Below are 24,189 nucleotides of genomic sequence, written 5' to 3' on the forward strand. Positions count from 1 at the left end.
ACATGTTTAATATTTTTCTGCTTCAGTAAACCTGTTTCTCAGTTTACTTCTAAAGGAGGATGCCACTTATTTCCTTCCTTTTCTTTAAAGCTTTTTCTCCAAGTTTAACATATATATGAGTGTAGAAAAGAGTGCATATTGTAAGTGCTCTGCCTGATGAAATTTCACAAAGTGAACACACCCTGTGTTTCCTTTTTAGAAATTGGTAGGATTTCCTTCTTGTTCCAAATGTTTTGAAATTTCACAATGATATGCTGCAGTGTGGATGTGTTTTCATCTTTCATGCTGGGTGTTCATCCTTTGTAAACTTATGACCTTCAGATCTGGGTGATGCTGATTTTTCTTTCTCCCATGATCTGTTTTGTCTTTCTAGAAGTATTCCTATATTTAACCTCCTTAACCAGTCCTCTAATTATCTTTTCTCTCTTATTTTTAATTTTATCCTTTTGTTCTACTTTTCAGGAGATTTATTCAGCTGTGTCTTCCAGAGACTTTTGTTTTACACTTTCCAGAGAGCAAACTTCTGATATTTTGCCAGGATGGAACAGGGTCACACATGTGGCTGCACTAAGTAGGGGAGGGCTTCAGGGGGTTAGTGGGGACATCCAATCTTTTTAAATGAACTTACATCCAGAAAGTGGTTTTTAGCCCCCCCTTGATTTTGATTCCAGGGGTATTTGGTCCTGCCGGTGCCTGAGCCTTACAGAGATTTTTGTATTGTAAATGGATTGAATCTTGGCTTTCTACACTTCTAGCTTAGGATTCAGCTTTCTCAGGTCTGCTGAATCAGTTACCAGTCATCTCTTTGCCTTGTCAGCTCCCAAAGTTTGTTGCTTTCATCTCTAATTTTTATTCTTTTTGTCATTGTGGGCTTATGCCTTAAAAAACAACCACAAACACATAAAGAAAATCTCTTTGCTGTTGTTTTAGGGGATTCAGAAGGAACTAACTGCATGTGTTCAGTTTAAAATATTTAAAATTATTATAAATATTTTAAATTATTGTATGAGATAGGAAAAACCAAACTTTTTTCCTGTTCTCACCTCTCACTACTCAGAACACTTCTGGTCACCAAAATGTGTGAGATATTTCTCCCACATCATCAGCCAGTTCTGTAGCAACACCAACTGGGTGTCCTACAATTTAATTCAATTCTGATACTAACCAGGGTTAGTGCAGACCCCGTAGTTTAAGGACTGAATCCCAGAAGACTGCCTCCAACCTCAGACACTAATTGTAAGTCCCAGATTGTAACCTGTGCTTCTGACCAATCGCCAAGAAGTTGGGGTTGTCACAACCCTCTCCTTGAGTTTGAAAATTTGGTAGGATAACTTATAGAACTCAGGGAAACACTTACATTTACCCATTTATTATAAAGGATATTACAGAGGATACAGGTGAATAGCCAGATGGAAGAGATGCATAGTGCAAGGTATATGAGAAGGGGTGCAGAGCTTCCATGCCCTCTATGGACATGCCACCCTCCAGGCATCTCCATGTACTCAGCCCTTTTGCATTTTTATGGAGGCTTTATTACCTAGGCATGATTGATTACATCATGGCCATTGGCGATCAACTCAACCTTCAGCCACTCTCCCTCTCCCTGGAGCTCTGGGGATGCCGCTGAAAGTTTCAGTCCTCTCATGACATGGTTGGTTCCTCTGGCAATCAACCCTTCATCTTGAGGCTATCCAGGAGCCAACCAAGACTTGCCTTATTAGAACAAAAGATGTTTTCTGTCACCCAGGAAATTCTAAGGGATTTAGTAGTTCTGTGTCAGACACTCCTATTACTCAAGAAATTCTAAAGGTCTTAGGAGCTCTATGTCAAGAACCAGGGACAGAGACCAATATATATTTTGTATTATTCCAAAATTATAAAAATATTTTTGTAAATAATTAATTTTCAGAAAAGTATGAGGCAGCCTTATTTTGAGTACACATTGTATATAGAAGGCTATTTTAGACACTGTGGTATGAAACAAAGGCATGAGAAATTATTTTTCCATACAGAAGAGAGAACATAGACAAGCATGAGATTGAGGAATACTTTTATAAAGAAACAGGCCAACAGGACAAGTTATATAGTACAAACTGAGCATATTTTTGAGGTAGCCCAAAGTGAACCAACATAGATGAATGTTATCTTGAATGACTGCCTGAAAGAGGTGAATTTTAAGCAGCGTTTTACAAGTGAGATCCATGGCATTTAGAAAAACAAAGCAAAAAAACCCTGTGAGGGACTTGCCAGGTATAGTTACATATCGTTACTAGATACATATTGTGTCAGGCATTTTGCAGTTTGTAGAGAAAGAAAAATGTAAGCAGTATACAAGAAAGTTCAAATAGATTATGATAGATTTATGATATTAGGTAGGGAAAGAGGATATAGAGGAATAATAGCATGGTCTAGCAATCAGAAAAGAATAGGAAAGTGTCCATAAAATGAAAAGAGATATCATTAGAGTGCAATCTCTTGCCCAGAAATTATCTGACTTATCTACTGACTGAAAAATCATAGCAAATCAGATAAAAACCAAGTCCAAGAAATAAATGATACTGAGAACCAAAGCTGATCTCCATTTAGAAATAGTTAGAATGACCATCACTCAAGTATTTTTCTCTGTAATTTCCTGAGGCTTTCCATGAACTCTTTTATCCCTACTGTAAATTTCTCCTCGGGTCTTGAACCACCATAAAAAAAAAGAAAGCTTTAGTTTTCTTATGTGATATTGAACCATAGATGTACAAGGGTACTTCAGAAACTTCATGGAGAGATTCGTCTTATTTTTTAATCACATTTTTCCCCAAATTTTTGAAGTATCCTCGTATTTTTCAGTACAGTAGATTTTCTGCTGTGGAAAATGACTCAGAGTTTGGGTGGTATTTTTGTTTATTTGACTGAATTACCAAAGATAATTTCTTCTTTCTCCTTTCCCTTCTTTAAATCACGACAAAAACTATAGGTTATTTTATTCGCTAGCAAAGCTGAATGCTTACATCACCCAAGTATAATCAACTTGCTATATTGGTAGCCTCAGACATTGTTAGCTAGCCCATCATGTGGTTCCTAGACTTTCAACATGTATTACTAAAATTATTGACCTTTATGATATTACCATGCTGGCTTCATCTTACTAAAGTTTCTTGGCTAAAAGAATTTTAGTTTGAAAATAAGCATATATGTTAAAAACTTTTAATACAGTGTCTTCTCATGTCAAATCTAGAATTTACTTACATGAGAGATTCAAATATAATAAAGAACATCAACCAGAGAAAAGAAACTCCTACTTCATTTTTACTTTAATCCAAATGTAGTAGGTAATATTTTAAACTGTGTGAATGGAACCAGACTTCTACTTATAAGTGTGATGCCCCCAATTAATTTATTTCTCCCCAGAGGTGAAGATTATGAGTGAATAGAAGTGTGTGTGTGTGTGTGTGTGTGTGTGTGTGTGTGTGTGAGAGAGAGAGAGAGAGAGCGAGAGAGAGGGTTGAGGAACTTGTCTATTAATGGTCAGAAACCAGTAGGAAATTGGATTACTATTTCTATACCCAACTTAACATTTTATTTTAATTGCTATTGCCTTTAGTATGAATACTTTGACCACTAGGTAAAAGCAGCTTTAAAGATTTTCCACCAAACAATCTAGTAAATTAGCCTTAAGAGAGGTTTTGTTTTTTTTTAAATTGTGTCAGAATTTTGATATGTCAACAGCCATATATAAGCATTTAGGCTTATGCACACACACGCACACACGTGCATGCACACACACACTCTGTGCCGTCTTTTAAATTCAAATTGAACTGTATGAAATAGCTGATATTTAACAGTTTTTTTTAACATAAAAACATGGTAGTTTCACATAGTCTCACCAATATTTTTATCAGGGCTCTTTAGCTACCGATACTACACACACACACACACACACTTGTGCGCACACCGTGTGTACTTGTAAATGTGCTATCGACCCACTGGAAGTAGTCGTTTAATTCATACTTTCTGTAGGGCATGTAATTCTCCTGGTAATCTGCTTGTCCTCACAATGAACAGATCTTCTTGCAGGGGTGGAAAGAACCATCCTCACCTCTCACCAACATTTCCCTGTATATCCATGTTCCTTTGCTGCTATAAATAAGCAATCAGAATTACTAGAAATGAAGAAATATTGTGGATAGCAAATAAAATCTTCACTGTGCTTTGCTCTCTTCTTAAACTGCCTCTTCTGCCCTGCAGGCATAAAGTCGTTGCTTACACAATAACTGTAAGATGCTTTGGCATCTTGTTATCTTATTTTCTTTTCTGTCAGAATGGCCTGTATATGAAATCTGAAGAAGTGTGAAATATATGAGGCAGTTTGTAATTGAGTAAAAAATTATTTACTATACTAAAATAGAAGTTTAACAACTTAGAATTCAAGTGATTTGAGCACTTCAGTATACAATATTGGTTTAATTATTAGGAAAATGAGTGGAAAGGTGATAGGCATAGAAATGTTTAAATTTAATGACATTCTTGCCATATGATCTTGTTGTCTGAGGGCCCCATTGAATCTACTCTTGGAGAAAGATCTGTCTTTCTCCTAGCTTAAGGCTAATGTTTAACTCTGCAAAATCTTTGCTTTGAAAGAGATTCAGTTTACATCAGTCTCCTTGAGGTAGTAAAACATCTTAATACACTTTAGGAATATTTTTTAACAATAATAATTAAAACAAGGAATTGTCAATTTAATAATACTAATATAAAAATCATATATGGAAATTCTCAGTCCTTGAGCATTCTGCTTCATCATGTTTTATCCCAATATATAAATAGATATGTGTCCATAGATACAAAGGGTCTTCAAAAAGTTCATGGAAAGATTCATATTATCTTTTAATTACTTTTTTTTCTGCATACTTTTTGAAGTACCCTCATATTTATCATCTCTTGTGTTTGAAGATATGTTGTGAATATATTCTTACTCATATATACAAGAGTGGTTTGGGTGAGGATAATAAAAGTATACTACTAAAAATTAAGTGGAAGCCTTATCAAAATTAGTGAAAAGGCTGAATAATTTTAAAAACAACAAAATACATGCTGTTATATAGTATTTTTAAAAGTATGTACTAACTTGAAGTTTGTTTCTTCAATATAGGAGGCTATTCTAATGACTTCATGAGTTCGAATTATTTTATCAGTAGACATAATGTTAATAAACATTGGTAAAGTGCTTGAAAATAGTTTGTTCTCAAGTGTTCTGAACATTATCCCTGCAGTCAAGTTCACTGCTCATCAGGGTCACTGTCGTGGAAGGACAGCTAGCAAGGTTAAATCAGCCTGGCCCCTGCTGTGTGAACTGTGAAAAATTCTAAATGGAATGTCTATTGAATTGAATGGCTGTAGGTTATAGTTTTTTCTGTGTGGTCATTTTTAGGTATTTATGTCTATATATATTTAAATATTGTAGATGTTAGCATATTTGGGGTTTTTTCCTTTCCATAGATTGCTTTTTGTGTGTATGTGTGTAGTCCCACTAATTGGTTGCCCTACTGTGGTTCAGGAAGTTCTTGCAGGAATAAATGAGAAAAAGTAGATTGTAATTTAGGAGATAAGTAAATAACATTTAGGTAATTGAAAGTAGTAAAGAATGCTAAGAAAAAGTCTGGTTGATCAGAACAGTAGAGAATGGGATTATTGAAGAAGAGATGTACCTGGGAAGAATCTTGACTTGCTGAACTGGTTCCTTAATTTGGATATTAAATAGTTAATAGGGAGTTGTAAAGAGTGGAAGGGAAAATTTGTAAGTGTTTGTGCTTCGACTGACATGGTTAAAATAATCAGGAAGACTCTACAGAACAATATTCTAGTCTAGAGCATGGTTCTCAAACTTCTTAAAGTCTACTGAGTTGGGGCAAGAAATGCTAGTAACATGTTGCTCCATCCCACATCTTCTCCAGCTGCTCTGTGACCTTGGGCAAGCTTTTTAGCTTCTGGAAGCCTCTGTTTCCAGCAGGGAAAATAAGAGTGACCAAGTGCTTTGAAAATGTACTAGGTGCAAAGAGTCCCCAACTGAAGGCAATGGGGACTTTTAGTCCAGTGTTCTCTTTCTGTTCCATCTCCCATTGAAGACGTTGCCTGTGTTTTCTGTTTTAGCCTTGTGAAATTCTGTCTTTTAGAAGGGAAAATATAGTTTCTTTTCAACATTAAGAAAAAAGTTTGCCCAAATTATCATATTATCCTCAGTATTTCTGTGTTACCCTGAATATCTTGATATTATATGTATATTATTAAAAGAAGGTAGCTATTTGGGGTAGAAATTTTTGTCTTATGTTTTTGTTTGACCATCTTACATTTATTTTCAATTTCTCATTTTCTTGTATAATTATATGTGTTTATGAAGCCAAAACCCTGACACTTAAATAATGGCATTTTCCAGACTTGAAGTAGTCAGCACCATCTATCTGCTGTGTACTTTTTTTCTTCATATGCTGCAGTTCCCATCCATCTGTGCTGTCTTTTTCTTCAGTGCAATCGAAAGATGAAAACTTTCTTAAATTTTTCTTAAAACTTTTAGAGCGTATAGTTAGGATGTTCCTTTGAAATTGTCAGTTTTTTAGAGGAAAAATTTTGAAAGTCTCTCAGCAGTGTTAAATAGCAAGAATGCTATGTCAGCGCTCTCACAAGGAAAGTCAGTAAATCACTATAACCCAGGATTCCCTTGTGTTTTAAGTATAGTTGATGAGATGCATATTTACTGTAGCAGATCTTTTCTGGCAAATGCTAGAATAGAAGTTATCGAGTCAGAAGATGAATGTATTCATCTGGCAATAAAGTTATCAGGAAGACATGCACTAAATTTGATTAGAAGAAAGCACTCAACCTGGGCAAGAGGGGCACCTTCCCTGGATTCCACACTTGGAGAGCCCCACGTGGCTGTCCTCCAGCCACACCCCTCCCACAGGGTGAAGAGTGTGCAAGGGCAAGAAGTGTTCATCTGGAGTTCACCCTCTTTCCTTCAACACCACACTACAGGTGTCTGGAGCCCTACAATTCCCTGCCCAATTGGCTCCACTTCTACCCAAGGAGTGGCCAGGGCTGTTTATGGGGAGAGCTAGGGGATGAGCATGAACAAATGGACTAATGTGTCTACACTGAGTGTCAGACAGTGCCAACAGAAGAGGGGCAGGCAGTGGGCATGCAGATCTCATCCCTCTGCCATCTCACTGTGTGATAGTATGAAGGGTTTAAGAATCCTGAGTTTGGATCTAGCCTTCTAGGACATTATAAAGGTATATATTTCAAGATACAGCATAGGACTTTTTTTTTTTTTTTTTTTGTCTTTTTCATGACAGGTGCTCAGCCAGTGAGTGCACCGGCCATTCCTATATAGGATCCGAACCCACGGCGGGAGCGACACTGCGTTCCCAGTGCTGCACTCTCCCGAGTGCGCCACGGGCTCGGCCCGGACATATTTTATTTGACAGTTATTTGTCTGATTTGTAACTTTTAAATATTTATACATATAGTATGTGGGGCTCTGGTTGTATTCTCACCTTAGGTCCCAGAAAATGGCTAAAGGAAGAGATAAGAAGATCATTTATTTGAACCTTCATTTCTCCTTGTGGGTGGGATGTCCTTTGACCTTTGGTTAGTCCAGTACTGGTTAGGCCTTCCAGGATGACTCTAGAGTGGTGCTCTTTTGCATAATCTAGTCCAAGCCTACGGTCTGGCACTAAAGTGAGGTGACCTGAAGAGAGGCCCTCAGATTTTTGTGTGCAGCGATGCACTCTAAACTTATGTACTTACTGAACTACCATTGTAGTAGGTGGAAAGATTGAGTGACTGGGAGCTTTGGGGGGCAAAAGGCAGAAGAGAAGTTGGGTTTAGCTTCTCTTGAATGGCCAAGATGATTTCTTAGGATTATATGTAAATTTTAGTTTTTTCCATTAATCATTTATTATTAGCTGTTGGGCCTTCACTCTCTAAAATCTGGAGTTAATCTTTCTGCACCTACTTTATTTTTAGGCTTAAAAAAAGAGAATAATTAGGATAAGAAATGCATTGTCAGGGTTGATTTCTTTACATCTCTGTAAATAGTGTTTTATGAGAGAGGAAATAATGAAACAAACCAGTATCATCAGTCTACGGTGGTATGCTGTTTATGTTCAAAACAGAATTTACAAATGAAAATATTAATCCTTTCAGAACTTTTATAATAGATGGTATTATTTTTCTCTGTATGCAAACAATATTTTCTGCACTTGAGATATTAATTTCAAATATTTCCAGTATTTATAGAAATACTTGATTCCTTTTATTTGTGTATTAGTACCACAAACCTAGCATGTTCAATTTTTCATTTAAATTAATTTTCCAACTACCAAAACTTATATCCTTAAGCATAAAAGTTTATTTTTTGTTTTAATCATCTTTTGACGGTTAAAAAGTTGTATAATTCATATATATAATACGTATACACAAACATAGAGACATAAGAATGTATATTTTTCTTGCCTTTCTTGAAGGGCTATTCCTACAATAACTGTATATATAAAGCATAAAAGATGGAATTATTTAAAAAGTGAATTTAAGAAGATCTAATTGGGTTTTGATTTCTTAGAACATAATGGTTTTAACATGCTGTAATAACAGACATGAGGAAATAACACTCATTTTGTAATTTACAGGTTTTAGAAAATAGATATCTCGGGAAATAAAATGAAAAAAATTAACCTTATAATATGAGGAATTTTTTAAATGTGTGGGCATTTTAGTGAAATTGAAGCTTTCTAGAGAGCAGAATCTGAGCATGTGCTTTCTCTTAATGGTCTATTATTACCTATTAATGTATGTATCAGTAAGAGAAAATGACTCACTTTCTAGGTTTGTACTACAGAAAGTGCCAGTTAATTTCCAAGGAAGATGTTACTCATGATACGAAGCTTTTTTGTTTGATGCTGCCACCAAGCACTCATCTTCAGGTGCCAATTGGGCGACATGTTTACTTCAAGCTAACTATTACAGGTAAGGTCAGTAGAGGCTTTGGGGAAACATTTTTTTTCTTTTATTAGCAATTCCGAATCAGTACTAATCTCTTTAGGAAGCAACCATTTAAGTTATTGATAAATTTTTTGGGCAGCTAGATTCAGTGATAGCCAAAATCTAGGTTTGTGGATGCAGTGTTTTCTGTATGTTGGAACTATAGCCGTGCCGCATTATCATACGGAACAAAGAAATTACTACCAATTGGAGAGATGGTTTCACCAGCATTGTAATTTATTGCTAACAAACCCAAAAGGAAAGAGGTAAGGGATTACATAAATGGTCAAGACAACTACTAGAAATTCATACTAGCATTTCTTAGTAGCCACTAATGGCTGTGTCATTTATGAAGTTGAATTTATAGAATTCAAAATGAGTGGGTGATTATACATGATTTCCTTATGTTTGCTACCAGTATAAGGAACTCTTAAAGTGTATTCCTTACTCTGTAAATTCTTTTTACCTCATTTTCTTCCTAAAATTACTTCACTTACTTGTTTTAAATACCTTTCTTATTGATGTCCAACATTTTCTTGGCCTTTTGAAGCTGCAAAAGGTAAAATTCTCGTGTTGGTCATAGTGTTTCTAGCAACCAGTCTAACATACTGCCAGCTAGGCTTTGGTAGATATGGTATATTATAATGGCACTATTTAATTTTTCTATTCATCATCACTAATGCCAGGTTACCATTCAGTAGCTGATTTCTTCCCTAAAGCATTATTGCCAATATATTTTAATATACATATGGATTAATTTTGTACATGTCAAGGAGCCATGTATTAAGTTTTGGTCTTTCAAATGTGTGGTGATTTTTCCCTTTGGAATTTGGCTAGCTTCAACATATAACATGAATTTTAATTTATTTTACCCCTTTTAAAAATAATATATTCTTAGAAGTGGTTGGATTGACATTCTTTTCACTCAGTTACCAAAGTAATATGTAGTATATTAAAACATTAAAATAATTCAAAATATGTAAAGTAAAAAGTGAAATTCCTCTCTTCCAAATGATCTCATTGGCCATCAGTAACCATTGTTAAAATTTTGGTGTATAATTAAAATTATTATGTAAATACCTTCTTACATCTCCATGGTAAACTTTTGATGCCATTTTTGGTGTGGCTTATTACAAAGCTTATGTGCTAATGGAATAGATGGTTGCCTAAATTTATTAACATATATTCCTATTAATTTAGGCCACACTTAATAAAAACAGGTTGTTTATATTATGGGTAAAGTATTGATTTGTTAAAATTATTTCAGCACATATAGGCTTTGGGTGTACATACACATATATATACTATATACATGTAGAACTCATAGTTCCAATTATATATTCATTAGGTGTATAGTTTTAAATATGTACTGATTACATCATAAAATTTATGTGTTTTATCTTCATTAAGAGCTTTTTAGATTTTTAGAATTTAATTTCTTTGGTGTGATTTTTTTCTAGGTACAGAACTAGTAAAGCCATATACACCTGTATCTGATTCCTTACTCTCAGAGTTCAAGGAACAAGTTCTTCCCAACAATAAATACATCTACTTTTTGATCAAAATCTATTCTGCTGGACTCTTCACACCAGAGCTTGATCATCTTCAGATTGGTTAGTATTTTTGCTTTTTTTTCTAGCACATTTGTGCTCTAGATTGGATCAAACTGCCCTCTAGCTTTCTCTATGTAGAAGTCTATCAAACATATTAAACTCAATATCTCTACAACCAGTGTCATCTTCTTTTTGTCCCATCCTACCTATCCATACTCCATATTTCCTGTCTTTATTATTGGCAGCATCACTGTTCATCATTGACCCAATCTGGAGACTTCAGTCATCCTTGACTCTTCCCACCTTCTCTCTCCAGTCAGCCATTAAGTTCTATTGATTCTACCTCCCAGTGACTTTTTAATCTTTCCTTCCTACCTCTTCTGCTATCCTCTTATACCAAATCTTTGTTATTTCTCTCTTGGCCTCTCACTGGTCTCACAATGGACTCTAACTGGTGTCTTTCTCTTTCTGTTTGTCTGCATTTTCCATTTTTTTCTCCAAAGTGCCCTGAAAATAGATTTAATCATGTTGCTCTGTAACTCTGAAATCTCTGATGAGTCCCCATTTCCTCTACTGATTAAGTTTTCTGCATGGCCTACAAAGACTCTGACAACCTCTCCAGCTTCATCTCTTGCTGTACGAAAATACTGGTGCTATTCGCAGTTCCACAAGTTTGTCATCCCCATTCATAGTTACATGCAGTTGCCACACCTAGGATGCCCCTCAACCCTTTCTCTGCCTGCCAAGTGCTTTTCTTGTAAAGACGCAAACAAAATATCACTTCCTTTATGAAGTCTCCCTCTTCCTGTGAACCCTCCAGTAACTAACATTCTATTCATAGATCTATCGTAAGAATAAATATATTCCTTCTTTATAGGACTTTGAGTTGAAGGACAGAAATTGTCTTACTTACCTTTGTATTTCCAGCATGTAGCATGGCAGTTGGCACATAGTAGGCTGTCAGTAAATGTACCTTGAGAAAATAATAAAAGAACTGTAATGAGACCTATTAAGATTTAGAGACCTGTCTTCTTGCTTCTACTCCTTTTTCTATCCTCTGTTCTTCTTTCTAAGGCAGCATTAGTAGTACATGGGGGTAACAGTGAAGTGGATTACTAAGATTTGGAAATAAAGAAAATTATGTTACTTTCTGAAAGTTAAGCTTAGAAATATACACATAGTGGATGTGATTAGTTATCCTTGCTTATGTAAAGCACAATATGAATGTGAACTTGAGGTATTTTGGAATACCTGCAAATGTCGTGAAGGTAAATATCACCTTGTGAAGGAAGGACTGACACATGATTGTAAGATAGTAAGTGGAAACTTAACCAATGGTATTATAACCTATTTATAGAAATTTTGCGAACAAGCAGGGTGGAGAATTAGCATAGAGCATGGAAAAGGAAAGCCCAAAGAAAAAGATGAAGTATTACTTCATCTTCATCCAGGAAAGCTAGACATGACACAAATATTTGTGTACACTTGCAGAGTGGTGATAACTCACGAAGCCTCATCATGGCCTAAATGAATGCTCCCATAAAGTTATCCACCTCTTTGCTTCAATCCCATGTTCACCAAGCAACTTTTATGTAATTACTTTGGCCTTTTAAGTGTTCTGATCCTGGAAATGAGAAACCCTGGGTGGGATGTGTAATGTTCAGGTCACTAGATACATATAGCACTGACTGAAAATCATTTGCCGTTCTGGCTTTTGTACTTCAATCTCTTGTGATTTGATTTACATCAGTTACCCTGCCCGAGTCTAATCAATTTTGTGGCATTGGAAGGACTGGACTATGGATAAAAGTTACCAAGTTAATGTCATCCTCTGAGTCTTCTTTAGTAAACAGTATCTGGCTTTTCCTTAAGGACATTCTGATCTTATGGTTCCTTCATACTATAATAAGGTGTTTTTATTACTTTCAAATACTTAATTCATCAATTACTGCAAGATTCTTACTATCCTACGATGAATAACAAAGGAAATTGTGAGTATCCAAGCATTTTAAAATAAACTAGAGTATTTGAAATTATTTTAAAATTATAGACAGCTTTATTTTTTATTTCTAAAATGATGTTGAAAATTTCCGAATCTAGTCCTAAAGGCAGTTTTCTTATATGAGTGGTATGTGGTGGTTATTTCAGCTGCACTATAGAAAATGGGCACCGATTTCTCAACTGTGTTGATTCTAGATTGGGACATAGCATGCTCCAAGAACTGCTGACTGCTTTTCTGATTTTGCTTTGTTTTTATAGGAATTAATCTCAGAAAAGCTCTTACTGATTAAAACAAGAAGTCTTTTCAAAAATTTAATGGAAGAGAGGTTAGCACATTTACTAACATAAGATTTTAGAATACATTTTTATTTCAGTTTTCCCTCCTACTAATTCTATTACTGTGGTTAATAATCAAAATGTAAATAAGGAATATCTATTCTCTACCCTGTTCCATGCTGAACAGGTATATGTGGATTATGCTTTTGAGGAACTTATAATTAAGTTTAGCAATCAATCCTTTATTGATAATTTGTGGATAAGTACTTTGCAGCAGTTTATAAATTTCACACTTCAGGTGGCTTGGGGAAATAATGTTGGGAAATGACGTAATGAAGCCTCATTATTAATTTGATTATAATGATATAATCCAGACATACTTGAGGGCCTAACGTAAAACTCCTTACATATCTTAAAGACTCATATGTAGTCTGCAGGTTTTTATCTGGTTACTCATCAGTGCTCTAAGTTAAGGTACTTTTAGCCTTCTTGGTTTCCCTGCTGGGTTTTTTGGTTTGTTTTTTGTTTTGCTTTGTTTTGTTTTTCTGATTTAGTTTATATTTTATTGTTTAGGGGATTTTGTTTCTGTAAGCAATCCTGAGGGCAATTTAAAAATGTCCAAGTTCCAAGAATTAGAAGATCTCTTTTTGTTGGCAGCTGGAACAGGCTTCACACCAATGGTTAAAATACTGAATTATGCTTTGACTAATATACCCCATCTCAGGTATGTAATTTTATCTCTAATTACTATCCTTCAAGAGGCTGTTGCATTAGTATAAGGTATTCTAAATTGATTACTCACTGGACCTTAATAGACATGTTCTTGTTCCCTCATTCATCATTTCTTACTCTGCCTCCTCTGGTCCTAGATATTTTACTAATTTGTTTCTTTTATCTCCTTTCAGTTTTTGATACTTTTGGTTACCTAATTGACACTAAAAAGCATTCACCCTAGTTCACTTTAGACTTTTTATTTGTGTGTATTTTAAATGTAATTAATTAGTACTTTCTGAGGTTTTTTTTCTTTTAAGGAAAGTGAAGCTGATGTTCTTCAATAAAACAGAGGATGATATAATTTGGAGAAGCCAATTGGAGAAATTAGCATTTAAAGATAAAAGGTATTGAACTGGTATTAGCTCTGCATTTAAATATTCAAACCTATGTAGTAAATCTAGGCCCATCTCTTTTGGTTGGAGCTTTGAATTGACCAGGAAGCTCCTTCAAAGGAAAACATAAACTAATTGATAATTCTCTAAATGTAAATAATGTTGATGCCCGCCCTGCACCCCATCCCTCCCCCCAAGAAATACTGAAATACTGTCTGGTAAGATCTAAGTAACCTCATTTATGTGTCATTAAAATGTACATTGGGCTTTATGATCATGTTATGTAATTTATACTGAGTTGAGTTTCTTTGAAAATGTTCCAGTGTAGCCAGTTTGGTAATTCACAGGTTTTTTTTGTTATAATGGGGCAGTTAAAATAAATTTGATGAGGATGCGTTAAGCAAAATTGAACGTGTTACAGGATTTCTTAGAGCCATTAATATGCTAATATCCATTGTGACTTTCCAAGAGGGGGATTTCTTGTACATTGTTCAACAAGATTCTCTTCGTTTTTCTTTGTTTGCATTAATGCTTATTAATAGTCTTATCACTAGTGGTCCTTATAGCACACTTTGGGAAATGCTAGTAGAGGCAATAGAAAAAAGTTTTGGTTAAGGTGAACTCAGTGATAGAATGAGGCAGAAAGAATAGCAAAGTGAAAATTTTTATTTCATTGAAAAAAGAGCCCAGCACAGTCAACTGAAATAAGATAATTTAAATGAGCATATACTCTATCTGTCCTAAAAAGATTTGAAACAGTTGGAAGTTCAGAACAAATTTTTTACAGGAAGAGCAAATTGGACAAGCTGTCATACTCTCTAAAACATTTTTGTAATCATTAATAGCTATTTCTAAGAATTTCAGGACTTCCTAAGTTGCACAAAATACCTAAAGTAAGTATTTATGTTTTTGATAGTATGGTATAAGTAAAATTCTAGACCTTTTGTGTTCTATTGCACAGTATAGTGACTGTGGTTAACAGTTAAGTTTTGTATATTACATAAGAGCTAGAAGAGAGGCTTTTGAATATTTTTGCCACAAAGATATGATAAATGCATGAGGTGATGGATGCACTAACTACCCTGTCGTGATCATTATGCAACATATATGTATCAAAGCCTCATATTGTACCCCATGAGCATGTACAATTACAATGTGTCAATTAAAATTTTTTTAAAAGATTTTAAAAACTCAGCCTTAGGCCTACCAAAAAAACCCCACAAAACAATTCTAGACCTTTTGAAAGTTGGAGTTAAAGCCTTAGAAACTCAGTTAGCTGTCCTGGGGGATCTAGGTTCTTCTGAATATTTTCTGAATATCCGTAATAAGGTAATGCAGTGATCTCTTCTCCCTGTTGTCTCCCATAATCCTCCCATTTCTCTTTTATAAATGACTTTTACAAATTAAGGATGACCTGAGTATATTTATCCTTGAAGTATTTACTATTCTTTACATACTTAAAACATAAACCTAACAATATTTACTATATTTAGGCAGTTGTTTGGCAATTTAGAGAATGACTTAAAGAAATATGAATTTTTAGGTTTTCAAGTATCTTTTACACTAAATTTCAAAGTGGAAAATCAGAAGCATTTATCAAGAAGCCTAAAGACCTAAATTCTAGTTCCCATTTCACTTCTCACTAGCTTGAAACTTCATTAAAAAACTAATTAGCTTTATGGGCCTGTCTTTCTCTTCAACATAAAATAATGATATCTTTCCTACTTACTTTATAAAACTCTTATGAGGTTAGGAGAAGATAATATAAATGCTTTGGAAACTGTGACTCTCCCTCCCTCAGATATTTGAACGTGGTTATAGATAACCACTATATACATGTGTTTGGGTTCTGTCTTAACTGTTAGAGCTCCTGTTTCCCTAAACAAAAATTTTTAAAAATTTAAACAGACATAGGTAGGCTTTTTTAGCTAGGGGTTTTTAGCAAGAAATTTCTGATGGTTTTTTGACAAAGGTGTTCTTTAAGATAGTTCCCTTATGAGAGAAATTATATAAATTTTTAAAAAGAAACTTACCATTATTTTAATGAGTAGACACTGTACTTTTGGTCTTATTGATAGGAGTTAAACTTGATTTACAAATTAATCAGTGAAAAGGAATGTGTTGACAGCCTCTGAACATAAAGTGTCTTTTAACAAAGTCAACTGTGTTTTTTGTTTTGTTTTGGTCTACCTAATTTGGGTTGGTGGAATTGCATAGGCTGGAGTATTGAGGATGAGGAAAGGCCCCTTTTTTTTCACTTCTGGATGCCTGGCTCTAACAGCACTCACCAGGTGAGTGATCCTCTCCAGCTTGCTGAGAGAAGTGATAGTGTTCCGATTTCTGGCCTGCCTTTATCCTCCCTCTCCTGCTCCTTCTCTCTCTTCCTGCTCTCCCTTGCTCATTCATATGTGCTCTCTTCCCTAATCTTCTCCTCTCTTACCTTACTTTCTCCTTCCTCTTTCTGGAGACTGTTCTCCTTGCTTCAGGCACTCTCCTGGCACTGACTTCTAGTATTATGTGATTTGTGATCCCCATAGACTCATGGCCTTTTATGAGTAAGGTCTGGCCGGGCCCTCACTGAAAAAGAAAAAGACCATCCTTGTGTAGATGGCCTTGAAATATTTATCAGGAATTTTACCATATTCTGAGTATTGATGTGGAAATAGGAGAATCCTAGACTTAAAAGCTTACTGATGGGTTTTGGTAGCACTGTTTAGTTGAAACATGATTGTGTGTCCCATACATAAAAAGAAAGCAAAAGTCAGATTTAATATAAGGTAATTTTAATTAGTCACATCTATATTTTAGTTAGCATTTAAAGTTATTAAATTTTTAATATACTAAATCACCTTCTTCCACATCTTGACTCCCCTATGTCACTTCTAGTTTTAGTAATAAAGTTTATGAAGATAAAATGTTAACTGAACATGCTTACTTGGTTAAATTATTATTGAATTGTGAATATTAAAAAAAATTCTCTGATATTTTGTAGTTAAAACAAGTGAAATACCCAACTCTGTAGAATTAGGTCTCAGCTTTCCACTCAATCCTTGTGGAACAAGGAGGCCTGGGAAGGATGGATACTGAGGCTGGCATATGATCTAATATGAGGGTACTTTAAAAAGTTCGTGGAAAAATAGAATTAAAAGATAATATGAATCTTTCCATGAACTTTGGAAGTACCCTCGTATGTGTAATATTGGATCTAGCTAATTATTATGTAAAATTGAAGTCCAGATTAAATTTCACTTATTTTCCTCTCAAACATGAGCAGTGTTAAAAAGGCTCAGTTGACTCAGTCTTACACATTGGCTTACACCCTCCCATCAGAATGCACTGGCTCTGGGAGTTCTCTGCTTTTGCAGAGCTAGTTTTGAGGGGTGGAAGAGTTTGACAATTAGGTTGACTTCTAGACAAGTTGTAATATGTAAATATAACAAGTATTTTCCTTTTATTTCAAAGCAGTCATTTTTGGAGGTAATAATAACCTTGTTTCAGTAGAGCTGATAGTACATTCTATTTAGAGACAGCATTTGATGATTTTACCTTCTGTTCATAAAAGTAATACATACTTATAAAGAAAATTATAGAAAAAGCATAAGGAAGAAAATCACCCATAATCTTATTACCCAAAGAATAATTATTAACATTATAGTCTGTATCTTTCCATTCATATACACACAGACACACCCACTTTTTTGTTTTGTTTTGATTTTTAAAATAATGCAGTCATACTGACTACTTTTTATAACTGCATTTTCAATTTAATATATTGTGTGTATTCTGTATATAGAATATTTTCAACTGGTGGTTCTTGACCTGGAGCAACCCCACTGTCCAGGAGAAATTCATGCCTGGAGATGTTTTTGATTTAACTGGGGGGGGCTGGGGGGTGATTAGTCAAGGCCAGGGATGCTGCTCAACATCCTGTAATGCACGGGACAGCCTCCCACAATAAAGAATTATCTGGCCCAAAATGTCAGTATTGTTGGTTGGGAAACCCTTCAATATGTCATGATGTTTAATAACATCATTGTATTATAATAACATCATTATTTAATAAGTGCATTGTATTCAGTCAAGTGGCCATACCGTAATTTATTTAACCAATCTTCTACTATTTGACATAGTTACTAGAAGTTGTTCTTAATCTCTCTAACTATTCAGGATAAAAATTCATCAGAAGAATCACTAGATCAAAGTATTCTAAGGCTATTGATACAGTTTGACAAATAGCCCCTAAAAAGTAAAGTGCCCAGCACAGAATATTGTGCCCAGCACATTTAATTTGGTTAGTGTTGTTATTTTTCATTTAGAATGGATGAGGAGGTTAGTGTTTGGGACATAAGAGAAAGAGAAAGAAAAGGATTCCAAGCAGCAAGGGAATGGGACACAAAGGACAGAGGATTATTTACCCAGTTTTATGCTCCAACGGAAGATCCTTTGCATCGTTCTAAGCATGTGTGTGCACACTATTTGCAAAATGTGCCTGACGTTGGGAAAAAGTACAAAATAAGTAAGACTACCTTAGTGGTGGAGAAATTCTGAAGTATATGAGGAACTGTAGAGTCTGTGCCTTAAGAGGAACAAATAGCATGTTGTAAAAGTCTAGGGAGAAGAAAGAGTAATTCCATTTTTGTGAGGACGAGGATATCAGAGCTTCAAGGAAGAAGGGGTTTTTGACTGGGATTTGGGAAACAATTAGCATTTCTGTGAATAGGAAAAGTGGGATTGTGAATGGGTTAGTGGGATTCCATGAGTAAAGACATGAGTTCCAGGATGTTCTAGTGTTTTAGCAATAGCAGAGTCCAGTTTTGTTGAAATAAATACAGTGCACGAAGGAGAGCAATGTGAAATAACTGTAAAATAATACCTTTAACCTTATATCAGTATAAGAATCAGTATTAGAAGGAATTAATGGTGGGGTTTCTAATCCTCTTGTTTTACAGTCGAAGAAACAGGGTAGGCTAAAATCAGGTGATGGAAGACCTTGAATGTAATTAGATCACTTAGGCATTCATCCGTAGCAGATCTATTTTCTCTCTCTCTCTCTCTTTCTCTCTTATTTTTCATACTGCTTTGCATTTTATGGGTTATCTGAATTTATTTTCCAGTAACCTTTCCAAGAGTCCTGGTCCTTTTTGGCACTTTTGAAATCATAGGGCAGAGAGTAATTTCAGGGTGTTTACTAATGTGCCCCTCATGCCTCCAACAACTCAGTGCTGTAATTGTTTCAGACAGTAAGTTGGCCTTCATTCAGAAAAATCTAGGAGAGAAGATTCCATCAGAACCGTCCATGTCTTGAAGAAATTCTTTATTAAAGAATTCTCGAATCTTAGTTTGGGATTGCTCTTGCTCCAGCTTAAGCTCTTTTCCATCCCATGAGGGAGATAAGCAGGATAACAACCTCTTTAGAATATCCTAAATTGTATCCATGCTGCCTGTTGACTTTCTCTATTGAGAGCCTAAAAGTACAGCCAAGAGACCGTATGTGAGTAAATACAAAATGTGCGAGAAGTTTACACCGTTCATATCAGGATCTTAGTTATTTACCACCAGTTAGTAAATACCTGCAGAAAATATGCTACTGACTAGGTTTCTTTTTTTAAAGCATACCAGTAAAGGAAAATTATGCATTGGTATTTATTGGAGATTACAGAGATCAGCATTAATTTATATTCCAGTGATTGGCTTATTGGAAATAGAGGCATAGGAGACCATCTTGTATCTTTTTAAGAGGGAAATTTTAAACTTTTATCTAAACAGACATTTGCATATGTATGTATAATTTGAAATTTCTTAAGACAGCGATTCTGCAGCTGCTTTGATAATCTGATGAAACGTTATGGACCTTCCCAGAAAAATGCACTTATGAATTTATATACATTTTATATGTAATTTCATAGATGCCAGTACGGGGCTTGTCCTTGTAAGTACAATTTATATTTTTTGCCAATATGGCTAAAATGGAGCAAACAGAGCAGGTACAACATAGAATTTTGGATTTACTATGGCTTTTCACCAGCAATTTACTTAATAGATTATTGAGGCTGAGGAAAGAAATAGTCTGTAGTTACATGGTGAGACTTGGTTTGATGTTCTTCTTTCTCATTTTAATTCTGTATCCTTTTCTTGCGTAACATTTCATAATATTTGAGTACTTCCTGTGTGCTGGCCGCTAGGGATACAGTGATAGCCAAAGCAGACATGGTCCTCACTCTCATGGAGTTTATGGTCTAATGGAGAAAGTAGACAATAAAATAATCATCTTAGTGACTGCATGTATGCAACCTGAGGTAAGGGCTATGAAGAAAAGGAAAACATTTCTACAACACATATAACAAAAACCCTAGACTGGTGGGGCCGCAGTGCTGCGCTGTGGAAAGGATATCTGAGCTAAGAACTGAAGAGATGGGGGTAGTAGAAGCATTACAGGAAGAAGAAGGAGATTGGGCAGTGTTATGGCAGTGATGACTGAGAGAGGAGCTAGGTCTTGGTAATGATTCAAATATGGAGGGTGAGGCAGAGAGAGGTTCTGAGGATCCCAGGTTTCTGGCTTGTGCAACCAAGTGGACTATGGCACTACTAACAGTGATAATGTCAGGTTTGGGGCAGGGTCAAGCTGAGGTGGAGAGCCTTTGAGACAGCAACAGCAAGAAGTCAAATAGGCTTCTAAGTCAAATAGATTAAAAGATCTGGAAATCACTGGAGAGGTTTGAGCCAGAGATTAAAGTGCACATGTTGCTGGTAATCGCTCTTTATTATGATTTATACAAGCAGATTATTAATAGAAATGTGGAGTTCTCTGAGATCCCTTGGAGCTTTCTTTTTGAGTTCAATAAAAATTTACCAAATCACTTTCTTTATCTATAGCAAAAGCTACTCCTTAGTAAATATGGATTAACCTGTATGTTTTTGTTAAATCTTTACTTATAATCTATTCCAGTGGTATTTTATCAAGTGTATTAATTATTTATATATTAAATTGTTATTTGGTGCGGGGGCCTGGATGTTTTATTGAATTTGTAACATGTCAATAATATGTTTAAAATAATAGGCTTTCAAAAACTGTTTCTTTTCCCTAGATTTGATGTTGAATTTGTTCTCTCAGCACCTACTTCTGAATGGAATGGCAAACAGGGATACATTTCACCAGCTCTTCTCTCTGAATTTTTAAGAAGAAGTTTAGACAAATCCAAAGTCCTCATCTGCATTTGTGGACCAACACCATTCACAGAACAAGGAATAAGGTGAGTAGCCACATGGTAGGAAACAAAATGCCCAACACCATGAAAGGGAGATCTTCCATAAAAGCAGTTGACTTATCTCTCAATTTCTTCTATTTATGTGAACCTGCACTATAGACACAGAGTTACAGCTAGATAAGAAAAATAAGTTCTTTTGGTTTATAGTAGTGCTAGGCGTCTATAATTAACAATAATTTCTTGTACATTGTCAAATGGCTAAAAAAAGATAGGAACTTAAATGTTCTCATCACAAAGAAATAAATTTTTGCAATGATGAATTTGCTAACTATCCTTATTTGATCATTATACATTGTATACATATATTGAAATATAATTCTGTACCCATAAATATGTACAATCAATACATTTCAATTAAATAAAAAAAAGACAACCATGTATGATGTGCCTCCTGATGGAAGAACACTACCTATGAAGTACTCTTGTCAGGAAGACTTAAATGTGCATCTGATCAAGCCTCTAGATCCAATTACTAAATTATAGGAAATAAGAGGACATAGGAATATATTTTTAAGGAGTACCACAGGATGCAGCAAAATGAGGACTATGGGAGGCTAAACAGATAAAATTTGATAAAAATCTGGTTTTTGTCAACAAATTAATTGCAGAACAGAGAGAGAGAGATGGAAGGAGATCTGTAGATTAAAAGATGGCTAAAAGACTTATCAGCCAGGTGCAATGAGTAATCTTTAATTGGATCTTGACTAAACTATTTTTAAAATTACAACATTTATGAGACAATTGAAAATTTGAACACTGACTAGATATTTGATATTTAGGGATTATTGTCAATTTTCTTGAAGTAATAATTGTGTTTTTTTAAAAAATATAAAATGGTGAAAATGGAAAAGTACTATGGTTCTGAAGGTAAACTTTGATCTTATTTCACTATATTTAAACATTTTCCCTAAGAAACATGTGCTTTTATTTGTTTTTCAGGTTGCTGCATGATCTTACCTTTTCAAAATATGAGATCCATACTTTTACAGCATAATGAAGAGCTATCATTGTTTCTTATTCAACTAGTTTATCTAAATTTGTGATTGCTTAGGGTTTTTTAAGAGAACATTTTCGCTACAAGGTCAACTAGAATCCAGGCTTCAAGTTCTTAAATGAAATCAAATGTTCAGTATAGGTAACTTCTTGGCTTTATTTTGTACCATAACTTATTTTACTATTGATGTATGGCGTGGAGAGTCAAACATGGCAACAAATACATATAGAATTCTTTGTTATGAATTACAAATTTCCTTACCATTTAAATTGTATCCCTGTTCTACAATAAGCATTTGTGTTTTATGACAGATAATGTAAATGATCACTTTGATCACATTTCTATTCTGTAATATGTCTTATTAGCAATACAGATTAAATTTTACATTGCACTGTTAACTCAGGAAATGATCATTTATGCCATGTTAATAATATGCAAACATGGAATGTTGTGATGCAGACATTTTTGTGTGTATATTTGGCATTGATGCAGACTAGAATAAAATTATACTTAAGTACTTTTTAATCCTTGTGGTACAAATGTGGTTGAATGCAACAATATGGGGCCATGTCTTAAGGGCAATTTTAAAAGGCAACAGTAAAAGATACTGGAGATGCTTCGCACATGCATGTTTGGACTAGGTGTATCAGAGAGCTTAGGAGAACCTTGGTAGCTATTTTGATTCTTATCCAAAACCGAAGGCATCAGGGAAGAGAATGAAAAAGTGTAGCATCTAGTCCCATGGCCTAAGATAATCATTTGGTGCTTTGAAATGAGCTAAATTTTAAATTTTTTTGATCCCATCTAGACCAGCTTGGAAAATGAGGAACATTCTGTCCTAAATGGTTCTTTCCCTGGCTGGCTTCTTTCCCCACGGCTGGCAGTTCAGCAGGGAGCCCTCTTAGGCTCTGGTGTGTGGGCAACTTATTCTCTCTCCCTGCTGCTCTGTGCAGCCTTCAAATACTTTTACAGACTGGGAATCAGCAAAGGGTATTGAGAAAAGTTATTGTGAGCTTTTCATGAGGAAACCATGTTGAATGCATAGGTGGCTCAGCACAAGCTAAATTGGATTTTTTATTGTTACTCAATATAGCAGCAGTGTTTTCACAGAAATAGGGGGTGTGAGAAGTCTCTAATTTCCCTGTAAATGATTTTGTAAATAGCCAAATCTTCACTGAGTAATGATGTACCCAAGAGGAACACAATATTTACATTCCCCAAATTATAAACACCCAACTTGTGAAGCTCCGTATGTGTAAGTGACGGAACACTGACCTTTTCCTGTGCTACCCTCTTCTGTAGCACCTCCTCATCATTCACCAAGACAGGAGTCTCGCTGTCCTGGGCTGGCAGTGCTGCCTGGCCTGGTGGCTAATGGGAGCTTTGTCTAGCTTCATGCCTCCCAACCACCTCCTTTTTTTTTTTTTTAAATCCGTTAGTAAAATATCAATTAACTCTACTTTAGCCAACATCTTTCTCATCTTTTGTAACCCCCTTCTTTTTTCTTTCCCCCTCCAGTCCTTTTCTAATTATCTCAACCAAACAGAATCTCCTCTTTGTATCTCTTCCTCATTCCTCCTTTTATTAAATTTTAAAGCAAAAGAAAATCCATAAGCATATTCTGGGTAATCTCCGCTCACATGATTTTATCAACTTATGTGTTAATAATTCCCAAATTGGAGTGTCTAATTTTAGAATCACTGAGCTTCTGTTTTCAATATCCAGTTACCTTTGGGACACTACCTGGATGTTCCATAAGCCCCTCAAACTCAGCATGTCCCAAACTAAACATTCACCATGATCATCTCTTTCCAAGTCTATTCCTCATGAATTCTCTGATTCACTACCTTCTACTTAGTTCAGCCCCTCTAGAACCATTAGGAATCAATATCGTCTCACTTTCCAATCTGATTTTTCTGTACCAGCTAACCCTGCCCTATCATCCCTCAACTGCATTAGTACAGTAGCTT

The 24,189-nt window shown here is 35.2% G+C and overlaps 1 protein-coding gene across 4 annotated transcripts in view; it reads left to right on the plus strand.

The window, feature by feature from the left end:
• The window catches only part of LOC134378010 (cytochrome b5 reductase 4), an 87,984-nt gene extending 65,255 nt beyond the window's left edge, over positions 1-22,729 (plus strand). For 3 of the 4 annotated variants that reach the window (XM_063096904.1, XM_063096906.1, XM_063096905.1), the window contains 6 exons: positions 8,869-9,009; positions 10,485-10,637; positions 13,428-13,578; positions 13,886-13,972; positions 21,046-21,210; positions 22,165-22,729. In XM_063096904.1, coding sequence (XP_062952974.1) covers positions 8,869-9,009; positions 10,485-10,637; positions 13,428-13,578; positions 13,886-13,972; positions 21,046-21,210; positions 22,165-22,219 — 752 coding nt within the window. In that variant the 3' untranslated portion in view covers positions 22,220-22,729. Of the gene's footprint in view, positions 1-8,868; positions 9,010-10,484; positions 10,638-13,427; positions 13,579-13,885; positions 13,973-16,177; positions 16,252-21,045; positions 21,211-22,164 lie in introns of those variants that run through there. The other variant, XR_010023600.1, reaches the window with a different exon arrangement.
• Positions 22,730-24,189: the final 1,460 nt, after the last annotated feature.

Source organism: Cynocephalus volans, chromosome 5 (genome assembly GCF_027409185.1).
Source record: "Cynocephalus volans isolate mCynVol1 chromosome 5, mCynVol1.pri, whole genome shotgun sequence".
Lineage (NCBI taxonomy): Eukaryota > Metazoa > Chordata > Mammalia > Dermoptera > Cynocephalidae > Cynocephalus > Cynocephalus volans.